The sequence below is a fragment of the Lactuca sativa genome, chromosome 6, assembly GCF_002870075.4.
Source record: "Lactuca sativa cultivar Salinas chromosome 6, Lsat_Salinas_v11, whole genome shotgun sequence".
NCBI classification, from domain to species: domain Eukaryota; kingdom Viridiplantae; phylum Streptophyta; class Magnoliopsida; order Asterales; family Asteraceae; genus Lactuca; species Lactuca sativa.
In genome coordinates, this window is record NC_056628.2 from 170,334,294 (window position 1) to 170,346,541 (window position 12,248).

Genomic DNA, 12,248 nt, shown 5'->3' on the forward strand with positions numbered 1-12,248 from the left:
ACCCAATTACATGCTTAATGGGCCGAAATCACCTTTTACATGTTTATTGGGCCTTAGTGGCCCATTTACACGCTGATTGGGTCTGGACTATACATTATATGCTTAATGGGCCTTAAAGTATCCTTTTGCATACTTAACAAGCCTGGAAATAACTTACATGCCTAATGGACCACAGTTGTCCCTTTTCCATGTTGGTTGGGCTTTGTCTATTCATTTAAATTCTTAATTGGTATGTGCAAGAATCTAAATTCATATACATCTTATGTCGTGAAATTCGAATAATTATACATTAACAACTGGGATCTAGTGAGACATGTCGGTTGACACCACTGAGTGTATGATCGTAGCCTGTAGTTATAACCAAAGTCTCCTGGAGGGAGAGCGGGAGTTTGTGTATAGATCTATACGGGGGTGACTCCCCCACACCTGAGCAGTTCTCTACAGCTAGTCTAGGTCAGTCTAGGGTGACAAACCTTAACTTCAACAAACCGGCGTTAGGAAAATGCCAAGACAGGTGAATTAGTCCTTATCAAGCATGGTTATAACGACTCACATAGAGATCATTATCATCATAACATTACGAAAATCAGAACATTAATCATGTCAATACAAATCATACATACATCAATACATGGTCGTAGGGTTTAAGACCACAACACATTTATAATCAGAAAATATCAGATTTTCTGGGGAAATACTATTATTCAATTACCTTCTATTTACAACAGAAAGAATACAAATAAATTTCTGGATTTCATATCTATACATATTTTACAATGGAATTCACACATGCATTTATACTTGACTATTACATCATTTTTCAGACTTTTTATAGAAAATATTGGATTTTCTGGGTTTTACAAATAATACAAAGACTTTCATTCAAACATGCTTATGAACTCACCAACATTATATATGGTGACCGTTTTTAAAATAACTTGTATTCTCAGGTAACCGTTAAGTAGGGGAAACCTTCAAGTGTAGGGATTTATTTTTGTGTAATGTGAATCATCATACAATTAATATTTTTGGATATGTAATCTAAGGCAATGTACTTAATGTGAACAATACCAGTTGTGTTATGTAATGTTTGGTGATGATTGTGTTATGTTTCATGTATATTCATTGTGATGATATTTCAATTGATAGTCACACGAGCCCTTGGACGTTTTCGCCTTCTGGTTCGAGGGTGTGACCGATATTTTTTAGTATAAAATTACACGATCAAGTAATTCACCGATTAGGGAGGAGGGAGTCATTCCCTCCCAACCCACTGTCACATTAATTTTTGTCTCTCCTTTTTCTTCATCTTTTCAAACGTACAACACATGGAAATCATATCTTTCTCAACCCACTCAATTAAAAAAATACAAAAGAACTAAGGTATAAGTTTTAAAACACATGGTACAAGAGAAAATGAGAGAGAGAGAAAGTACAGAGAGAGAGAGAGAGAGGATTAAGTGGGTTACTGAAACCAATTAAACAACCAGCTGAAGAAGGAGTGGTACATGCGGTAACTTTATTGTTAATTAAGATTTTACCTTGATTGCTTTGTATTCTTTTTAATTGAATAAGTTGAGTGGGTTGAAAAAGATAAGGTTTCCGTGTATTGTAGGTTGGGAAAGATGAAGAAAAATGAAAGAGAAAAACTGATGTGACAGTGGGTTCAGTGGGTTGGGAGGGAATGACTCCCTCCCCCCTTAGGGTTGTAAATGAACTGAATGAACACGAATGGGGGTTGTTCATGCTAGTTCATTTAAGTTAGCCGAACAAACGAACGAACACGAACAAGTTTTCTTGTTAATGTTCTTTCGTCGAACACGGTTTTAGGTGCCATTTTTCACATCTCTCGACTTTGGAAGTAACAAGAGCAACTTTCTAGAAGATATGGTGACTAGAAGTAATTTGGAAACAATCTTTTCTTTTTTATTGTAAGTTGAATCAACACACTAATTGAGTTGAATTCTTGTATTGTTCAATCATTTTTAGCAATGATCGAAAAAAAAACCTGTAACGCCTAGTTCCTGGTACGTATTTAATTTAATAATTATTCAAATTATAAGAGCGACTCGACGAGTTGGAAGCCCCAAACTCGTCGAGTAGAGACCATATGAGTCGCGTGATTTAAGTAACCTACTCGACGAGTTGAGAGGCCTCAACTCGACGAATAGGCTAGCAGAGGTGAAACCCTGATTTCTGGGGTTTGCACCCTATTTAAACGTCTTAAACCCTTCATGTTAGCCTCATTTCCAGCCTCCAACTTCCAAAGCCTAAATCTCGAAAACCCTAAAGCCATTTGTGTGTTTCTGAGCTATTTTTGAGAGTTTTGGTGTGTATTTGAAGCTATTGGAAGAAGAAGAGCTTAGAGACACAAGAGGGAGCATATAAATCCAAAATCCTTGCCTCATCCACGACATTTTGCTGGTATAAAGCTTAAACCTTTCCTTGTAGTTGCTTAAATCTCCTTTATGGGGTTAGTTTGATAGTTTTGGTCCAAATGACATGATCCTTGGGATTTGGACGTCCCAAGTGGGGAATGCTTCAGATCTAGGACCTTGAAGGGTTTTCATGGCATAAAGGTGCCACTTTAAGGTCATGGAAGCCCCATGCAACCTTTGGACCATAATTTTGGTCTTTTGAAGCTCCTATGTCCATGCATGTGGATAAAGTTTCATACATTACGTGATTATCTTGTAACTTGATTTCATATCTAAGATCTCATAGTTTATCTTGAAGTTTTGATGGCCTTAGGAGTAGGATCTAAGTCATTTTGAGTTGGGATTTGAGTCTTATGCGTTTGGAGAAGACCTTAATGGGTAAAGGTGGAAACTTTACCCTTTTAGGCGTATTTCCGGTTTGGATCCGAAGTTTAGGGGGTAGATCTGAAGAATAAGGGCTTAATGCATTAAGAAGAGTTGACAGACTGATAAACTTGACGAGTCCATAAGTGAACTCGACGAGTTGGTCTGAAAGGTCCCCGATTCTGTTAATGGGACTCGGTGAGTCCTCAAGGGAACTTGACGAGTTGTATTAGGAAAGTCATGTTTCTGTTCAGAAGGAGGAACTCGGTGAGTTGGAGGAAAACTTGACGAGTTAGATCATGAATTCGCGACTTCACGGTTTCTGTGATTCATGAGAACTCGACGAATTGAGTCAACTCGGAGCGTTGACTTTGACTTTGACTTGACTGGGACTTTGACCACAGTTAACCCTAAAGGGGTTATGAGCATGATATAGTATCTAAGGGGATTGTTTTGATTCAGGTAGTGTGTAGAGTTGATTCCGCGACAGAGACTTTTCAGCTATCATTCGACATTGGAGGTGGGTTTCCTCCATTATGAACGGGTCGAAGGCACCAATACCGACCCATATATGTGTGCTAGTATGTTCCGGGCTAAGGTCTGATGTCGGACAATGCACGATGTAGGTTTATATGTTTTCAGATTCCGATCTGATGTCGGGCGAGGCCCGAGGAATGTTTGTATGCTTGATGTCTTCATGATTCTTGCATGTGTCTGTTTAGAATGTTACGGACTACGGTCCGATGTCGGACAATGCCTGAGGAATGTTTGTATGCTTCCGGATTTCAGTCTGATGTCGGGCAGGGCCCAAGGAATGTTTATATGTTTATGTTATGTGATTATTTATGTGTATTTGTTGATATGTTATATGTATACCGAGCTTTGCTCGATGCCAGGCGAGGACCGATGTCGGATTTCGATCCGATGTCGGGCGGGGACCGATGCCGGACATTGTTCGATGCTGGGTGGGGCCTGATGAAGCGGGCAAGGCCCATGATATGCTATTATGTGATTATGTGGTTATGTGTATGTTATGTGGTAGTTTATGGAGATTCACTAAGCTTCGTTCTTACAATTTTCAGTTTTGGTTACAAGTACTTCCGGTAGCAAAGAGAATAACTCGGGATGACTGTAGTACATACACCATTTGTTAGCCTGAGATGTTTTACTCTAATATATTGACATGTGTTTTGATATGATACTCTGATTTGATACGATGACTTATGTTTTTGAATGAAATGATTTGATAACTATGATTTATTTAATAATTTAAAACGAAAATTTTTGGTCATGATTTTTGGGATCTTACAAAACCACAACCGAGCATTAAATGAGTTGAATTTTTGTTTTGGTCTGATGCCTACTCCTGCCCCCGCGATTGGCGACTAGTGGTCGAGGAGTGAAATTCCACACAAGATGTCCATGGTTCAAACATTGACACACCTAAATATTGCTAGTGTTTCACGATTGACCTGCCACGTGGACGACTCAGATAATGCAGTTTACCATTTTTTAGTTCTTACTCCTCCTTTTTTGTAGTTACGTACCGTGGATTGATGTTGAAAACGATTTCTAATTTAGCGTTTCACATTTTGTTTGATTCAAATGCTTGAATTTCTACTTGTTTATGATGGCCAACTAAATTAGGTACATTCTAGTATCATTGCTTGTCTTTTAGTTCATTATAAAAGAGAGAGAGAGAGATTGCATAAAACTCGATGCAAGCTTTTAGTTCATTATAAAAGCTTAATTAGGTTTAATTAATGTGACTAGGTTTAATTAATAAGGTTTTAATTAAATTTTGTGGCAAATAAAGAGGTGTTTAGTATATTTTAGTCCCAACTTAAATTAGTAATTGAATTTGATATCATTTCATAATTAACTTGTATATTAGGCGGAAAGAATTTGCAGCTTGACTTTTTTTTTTTTTTATTTTATTTTTTTATTTTTTTTATTTTTAAATCTTACTTTAGTTGTAGGTTAGTGACAAATTAGTTTATTAGATATGCCTCCTTTTAATCATAATTGTTTGATTCAAGACTCAAGTGCCTTATGCAAATAAACATTAAAAATTTAATTTGTGTCCTTATAGATTTAACCCCTGTTTTTTGGTACATATAAATGTGTGTTATATATATGAATACCCTAATTTTATTTTTTTTGGTTGTAAACATGCTAAAAGATGCATAAAATACATCAAACATTTTCTGTAGAAATTGGTTGATTCACCGGATCGACATTAAAAACACGTTTCTTTATGAACATTTACACGGGACCATCTTTAGCATCAACCACTGTTATTATGTTTGTCATCTTTTGTAATCTCTTTATGGCTGTAAACATACCCAACGAGTTTGGTTTAAATGTTTTTCCTAGTTTGTCATATATATTGGTATTTGCATAACCGGACCTGTTCTTTTTTTTCTTTTTTTTTTATTTACTATATGCAAGGAAAATATATGGATTATCTAGTTCTGTATGTTAATGACGTTCTCGTAGTTGTGTCATGCATGACATCTCCATGATCGATTTTAGGAACTTAATTATTCCTCGAGATCTCTACCGCTCGTAGTTTAACATGCTTATTTTGTAGCTAATAGAAGTCTGCCACAACAATCCTTGAGTGTGTAGGCATGTACAACTATAAGCTACCTACTGAAACATAATATAAATTAGACGCCTATAACACACCAACTGTTAATCCCTCCCAAGAGGAGTTTAGCTAGTGCTTTTCAGTACCTTACCTTCACATAAGCAAATATTACCTATTTCGTCTAACAAATTTGGCTCTTTATGTACATTCTTTGGTATATTTGTGGTATCGTTGATTATATATTCAAAGCACATCCATTTGTATGCTTTGGGATATCGTTGCTCATAGATATTAGGCACATTTTTGGAATGTTTGGGCTACAATTGATCATAGATTTCAAGCACACTCTTTGGAATGTTTGGGGTACAGTTGATCATAGATTTCAAGCACATTCTTTTATGATGTTTGGGGGTACCATTGATCACAAATTATAGGTTGATGTCTTCTCTAATATATGTCTTAATGAATATTTAGATGCCGACTGGGGATGTGCTGACACTCAACATATGAATAATGCATGATTATGAGTAGTAATTTGCTATAATGGTCATCTAAAGGAGAATGTGGCATCCCTTATTCCAATATGAGAGTACTATTATGGGGTCATCAATACGGTATCAAAACTTGTTGGCTTTGCAACCTTCTATTAAAATTGCATTCTTCGCCATCCAAAGCAATGATTGTGTATTGCGATAATATCATTTCATTGCGACAATGTCTATGTCGTCTACATGACTCAATTCAACATCAACGAACCAAACATATTAATATAAACATCCGTTTTGTTCGTGATTAGGTTGTCATGAGACTAGTTCAGTTTTACATGTTGCCTCCAACTCACAGTATACCAATATCTTCACCAAAGAGGTTATCTTCATCTTTATTTCATGAATTATCGTCTAAATTAAATGTTCATACTTTTCCTTGCAATAAAAATAACGAGGGATGTTAGGGATGTTAATGGAAGATAATCGAATATATAAAGTATAAACTATACGTAACTAGAAGGACAGGTGATTGGTTTAAATTTTAGTATGAGACACATGTTGGATACAATTATGTTAAAACACTATCTAATAAGTAATAACGTATGTCTCGCTTTCGACCTACGTGTTCCTAAAATGAATGTGACTTTAGGATTGATTCAATTATTTGGTTCAATTGTACATTTGTATTGACATCAACCAAAGTTGGTAAAAGGACCATTACAACCAAACATTGAAAATCATTTATCATTTAATAATTCGAAAATCAGATAATTATTAATAGTTTTATGTATATCTTACAAATCTCTCAACTTCTTAACTAAATATCCAAATTTAAATTTAATTTAATGTGCTTATTAAAGAAAATATTTTACACTTAATGCTAACCACATTAGAGTTAAAAACCAGTTAATAAAGCGTTACAATCTATAAAAAAAACATTTTATATTTTATAATATGTACACAAACTGTTAGTTCTTATCGTCAACGCAAAAACCCACCGGCTACCGGCAATCGGCAATCGGCGTCACCATCGATCCTTTTTTCTTATACTTTACGCCTCGTCATTCGCTGGTAAACTACTATACCTAAGCAGTCTTCCTCACGTCACTTCCTTTGGTTTTATCCATATATAGCTGCGACGATTCTACTCAGATCGATATTGACCACAGCAATGGCTTCCGAAGAACAAGTAAAGAATTCTGCATTCGATACAGAAGCTGCTAACTGTTTAGTCAAGGAGTTGAGAGGCACGGTTGTCGCTGGAAAAACGAAGAGCTATGAGTGGAGAGTATCACAGTTGAAGAGCTTGTTGAAGATGGTGGAAGAGCGCGATAAGCAGATTTGCGATGCTTTATTCTCTGACCTCTCGAAGCCTGAGATGGAAGCTTTCATCCATGAGGTCAATTTTTTTTTTTTAGGTTTTGATTTTATTGATGCTCTACTTGCCTACATATAGGTTTCGATTTCAGTATATTGATTACGTACGGAATTCTTTGGTTGATTGGGAGTGCAATTGATTAGATCTGGTTGTGTAATAAATTCATACATGACATGTGCGTGTGTCTGTGTTCCAGCTAGTATGTACACTCACTTTCTCCTGCAAAAAAGTTCATTCGATTTTCGAGGTTCAAACTACAATTAAATGCAATCCAAAACCAAATTGACATAAACACTTTTTGAATTCAATCTTATTTGAGTAGTAGTTTACTAGTTGATTTTACATGTACAAAAATGGTTTTAACAACTCATTTGTGAGTCAAAATTCAATATGAACGCTTTTATCATGAGTATATTACAGACACACTGATGCTCTGTTTTTCCTCCAGGAATTAATTGCTCAATTCTTTTAGTTGGTGAATGCATTAAATGCTGAAATTTGAAGTTCCCTATATTGATGAATTCTTTTGTGTTTTTTAAAGTAGATATGTCCTTTTGTTGTACTAATTGATTTGGTCATCCATGGTGTAGCAGTTTATTAAGGCTCCTATTTGTACAGAACCAAAAGATGCTCAAAATTTTTAGATGTGATATCACTAACCATATAATTAATTCCAGATTATTTATGACCAAAACTTCCAATCATATTTTTTAAATTTGATGGTTTGTTGAAACTATGATTGAGCCTTTGAATTTAACATCTTCTAGAAATCAAAAGGATTTTTTTTTTTTTTTTTTTTTTTTTTGCATGTACTCTATGAAACTTGCATAGTTGAATATATTGTGGTTGTTATAATATTATAATTTAAGTGATTCTATCCTTTACTGAAATAAATCATTCTATTGCTTTATAATGCAGATTGCTCTGATAAAAAATTCATGCAAGGTGTCACTGAAGAAACTTAAAGAGTGGATGAAACCAGAAAAAGTAACCTGTCTTTGGATTTTAAATGACATAAAACTTTTCATGTACTTTTAAGAGGGAAGTTTATATGTAATGCAAATATATTGATAATTCTTTGCAGGTGAAAACCACTTTAAGCACTTTTCCTTCATCAGCAGAAATAGTCCCAGAACCTTTGGGGGTTGTTTTGGTCATTTCAGCATGGAACTATCCTTTCTGTATGTTCTTGACTTGGTTTTCTTCTGTATCTGTCACATTTGTTTCATGTCTTTTACACACACCGGACATGATTGGATAAGTTTTCTAGGGGTGTTTTCAATGATGAGGATGAGGGCATTTACGTCTTTTGTTTGCAGTGTTATCTGTTGATCCAGTGATAGGAGCAATTGCAGCTGGGAATGCTGTTGTTCTGAAGCCCTCAGAAATTGCTCCAGCCATGTCTTCATTGCTGAAAAAACTTCTAGAAGAATATCTGGATAATTCTGCTGTAAAAGTTGTTGAAGGTGGTGTTCCTGAAACATCTGCACTTCTGGAACAAAAATGGGATAAAATCTTCTATACAGGTCTTTCTCTGATTCTTCCCTTTTAACAGTCTGAATAAATAGTAAATGACCATTTTACCCTTTTGAATCTTTTCAGGGAATGGGAGAATTGGGCGAGTTGTCATGGCTGCTGCTGCAAAACATCTGACACCTGTAGTCTTGGAACTTGGAGGCAAATCTCCTGTTGTGGTTGACTCAAACGTTGACTTAACTGTAGGGAGCTTTCTTATTTACACTTTAGTACCCCCATGCCTTCTGGGCTTTTTTTTTTGTGGTTAAATTAACTATCCATTTTTTTTTTCTTTTAAATACTTTTTATAGGTGACAGCAAGGCGTATAATTGGAGGTAAATGGGCATGCAACAATGGACAAGCTTGTGTAGCTCCTGATTACATTATCACAACAAAACAATTTGCTCCCACTTTGGTACGTATGCTCATTTACATGTGTAAAAGACGGAAATACCCTCCTTATCTTCATCATCAAAAATAGCCTTAAAAAGCTTGTCTAGTCACGTCCAATCATAGCCTGAACAGACGTGATTAGACAAGCTTTTTAAGCTTATTTTCGATGATGAAGATACGGAGGGCATTTTCGTCTTTTACACAAACAAGGTATCGAGAGGGAGTCCCAGTCCCACCTTTTTGGGTGTGGCAAAACATTGCAACTTTTGTTCCGTTGATATCAGTCTCAGTCTGAGTCTAGTCCTGAGTCTAGTCCTGATCCATGCATGCCAAACACAGTACAATTTGTCAGACTGGACTGACATAATAAACTACATATTAAAAGCATATTTTAATCATGTGTACAGATAGACACTATAAAACAAGAGTTGCTAAAGTTTTATGGGGAAGATCCTTTGAATTCTCCAGATATATCTCGAGTTGTGAACTCCAATCATTTTGCTCGGTTGTCAAAGCTATTGGATGATGATAGGGTTTCTGGAAAGATAGTTCATGGAGGTCAAACAGACAAGAGTAGCCTGTGAGTTTTATTTCATGTTTTCCATACTTCATTTTGTTAAAAATTACTTAATTACCTGATTAAGTCGTGATGTTTTTTTTGTCTGTTTTAGAAAAATTGCTCCAACTATTGTTCTGGATGCGGAGGAAGACTCCCTCATTATGCACGAAGAGATATTCGGTCCTTTACTTCTTGTAGTAACGGTAAAAATTTTTTTACCAGCCACAGTAAATTCTCACCCGGTTAAAATTTTCGAATAAATTTACTTTCTTACCCTCTGGTAGGTTGAAAAAATTGAAGATGGCATTGACTTTATCAACTCAAGGTCAAAGCCTCTTGCAGCATACATATTTACCAACAACAAGCAACTTAAACAGGATTTTGTCAGCAACATCTCTTCTGGAGCCATAGTCGTTAATGACATTTCCTTACACGTACTACTCCTCATCTTTTACCATTACTTTATGCAAATGACAAAAATGTCCTTCTCATTTTGGGTTTTGTTATTATGCAGCTTATGGTGGACACATTGCCATTTGGTGGAGTGGGGGAAAGTGGAACAGGGGCATACCATGGCAAATTCTCATTTGATGCTTTTACCCATAAAAAAGCAGTCTTACATAGAAGCTTTTTGGGAGATGCTCCAGCAAGATACCCACCATACACAGCTGGCAAGCTTAGGCTTCTGAAAGCTCTTTTAGATGGCAGTATCTTTGGTATCATTCGCGCTCTTTTCGGCTTTTCATAAATGTAAATCCGTAATTTTCACAACCCGTTTGCTTTCATTTCCGTTAAAAAGTTAAAATGTTTCTGTTATCTTTACATTTGTACAACATCGTTACAAACAAAAACATGTGAATTCATCTGTATGATACAAGTTGCACATCTTTAAGCAGAAAGCAGATACAAACAATAAAGCTTAGACTAATGAAAATGAAAAGGAAATCAACTTAAATCTAAATAGGATTAGCATGAATCTTGTAAGATATTAAAACACTCTGATCGTTGTTCTTCGGTCAAATTCTGTGGAAACTTAACCGAAAACTTGATGTTCAAGTTTCCTCTCTTTCCTTGTTCTTTAAGTAAACACATGCCTTCTCCTTCGATTGTTTTCGTGTAACCCGGGTTAATGACATCATTAGCGATGGTCAAACGTGATTCTTGACCACCTAAAAAAGGTATGGTAACTGTACAACCAGTCAATGCATCTACTAAAGGAAGCTCGATTGCTACTTCTAAATCGTCTCCGTTTCTTTTAAAAACGGGATGTTGTTTCTCGTCAATCACAAACATTACATCCGCAATGCAAGTTGGTGAAGTTTGGTTTCCCTTACCCTCAAATGTGATCTTTGTTCCTTTCTTCCATCCTGGTTTTACGTTTATCGTTAGCACTTCATCTTCTTGTATTACTTGCCTAGACAAGATAATGTGACATGAACGCTACATCAGTCTCGATACATCAAATGCAGTACAATCTGTTAGGCTGTGTCCTGTATTACTAATCTTGATATAAATACATGCATACCCGTCATTTGTAACTATGTCTCGTTTGATGTAGACCTTCTTTATGCAACCAAAACACAAGTCTTCGAGGGTGCACTCGAGTCGCTTCACAGTATCGGGAGGCTTTCGAAGCCCGTTAACATCGGAATACAAGATTGTTGAATTGTTCCTTGTCGGGTTGACGTGGAACACGGAGCCTTTAGGTAAAAAACCAGTGCTTGCGGTTCTTGAAAGTCTTGGAACTGAGACTCTAGGTGAGATAAGACCTTCGGTTTCATGAACATCCCTCTCCAAGTCAACCTAAAATGTATTTAACCATATGTAAAATCGTTAACACCATAAATTGGCGAATCTAACAACCTAGTTTTATAACACTTTACTCTTTATCAACATAGACAATATAATTTAGAGAAAAGGTATATTTAACCCTATCCACCTTTCACCAACCGTTCTCGTTGCTTAGATATGGTAAATAAAAGTAATCCAATGTAAACAAAATGTTAAACCCTAATGTAGTTTTTCTTTTATCCATAATAGCAATACACTTACGATTCCTTACCCACAAATCACAACAAGAATGTGCTTACGTTGTTTAATTTACCAATAGCTAAAATCGCCATTGTTAATAAAGCAATTAAATTATGGGATTCTTATAAACAAATAAAATTGGAATGATTTTTCAACTGTGTATGTGATACAAGTTATGATCATTAATTTGTTGGGAATTGGAAATGGAAATGAAACCTGGAGATGGTGTTTGTCCTTGCTCTTCACACGTGATTTTTTGCCGAGACGATGTTTGGAGATGAATGATTTGCATGCTTTTCGAACGCCTCCCATTCTCACACACGTTGATCCCATGCATGCAGCATCAGGAATATGATACACTAATTTGTACTTTGACGAGAGCTATATATACCAACTATACCTCAACAATTAATCAATTATGTTGCAACATATCGATGATTTCATCTCTTGTTCTTTTCTGTTATGTCCTTTCCTTAAATTACGCAATCT

General features: G+C 35.9%; 2 protein-coding genes across 3 annotated transcripts; one reads left to right on the plus strand and one right to left on the minus strand.

The window, feature by feature from the left end:
• The first annotated feature begins 6,807 nt into the window (after positions 1–6,807).
• On the plus strand, positions 6,808–10,597 carry LOC111901932 (aldehyde dehydrogenase family 3 member H1). Of its 2 annotated transcripts, XM_023897792.3 has the most exons (11): positions 6,808–6,953; positions 7,052–7,281; positions 8,179–8,247; positions 8,345–8,441; positions 8,580–8,786; positions 8,863–8,978; positions 9,087–9,191; positions 9,577–9,749; positions 9,841–9,931; positions 10,013–10,162; positions 10,243–10,597. In XM_023897792.3, exons 2-11 carry the CDS (start codon positions 7,054–7,056, stop codon positions 10,474–10,476), a joined length of 1,470 nt encoding a protein of 489 aa, XP_023753560.1. In that variant the 5' UTR covers positions 6,808–6,953; positions 7,052–7,053; the 3' UTR covers positions 10,477–10,597. The 2 variants fall into 2 exon arrangements, with proteins under 2 accessions (XP_023753560.1, XP_023753559.1); XM_023897791.1 differs by having other exon boundaries at positions 6,840–7,281.
• Positions 10,598–10,694: 97 nt separating this feature from the next.
• On the minus strand, positions 10,695–11,851 carry LOC111901980 (uncharacterized). Its single transcript, XM_023897851.2, has 3 exons — positions 11,819–11,851; positions 11,254–11,531; positions 10,695–11,142 (listed from the first exon to the last, which is right to left on the minus strand). The coding sequence occupies exons 1-3, from the start codon at positions 11,849–11,851 to the stop codon at positions 10,695–10,697; spliced, it is 759 nt and encodes a 252-aa protein (XP_023753619.1).
• Between the last annotated feature and the right edge of the window lie 397 nt (positions 11,852–12,248).

Excerpts from the sequence above, each read along its gene's own strand:
- LOC111901932 (XM_023897792.3), top strand. The coding sequence starts at position 7,054 with ATGGCTTCCGAAGAACAAGTAAAGAATTCTGCATTCGATACAGAAGCT. Across the intron at positions 8,979-9,086 it reads ACTCAAACGTTGACTTAACT|GTGACAGCAAGGCGTATAAT; the intron begins GTAGGGAGCTTT and ends TACTTTTTATAG. Across the intron at positions 9,750-9,840 it reads CAAACAGACAAGAGTAGCCT|AAAAATTGCTCCAACTATTG; the intron begins GTGAGTTTTATT and ends TGTCTGTTTTAG.
- LOC111901980 (XM_023897851.2), bottom strand. The coding sequence starts at position 11,851 with ATGGCGATTTTAGCTATTGGTAAATTAAACAAC. Across the intron at positions 11,532-11,818 it reads CTATTGGTAAATTAAACAAC|GTTGACTTGGAGAGGGATGT; the intron begins GTAAGCACATTC and ends AATACATTTTAG. Across the intron at positions 11,143-11,253 it reads GACATAGTTACAAATGACGG|GCAAGTAATACAAGAAGATG; the intron begins GTATGCATGTAT and ends TATCTTGTCTAG.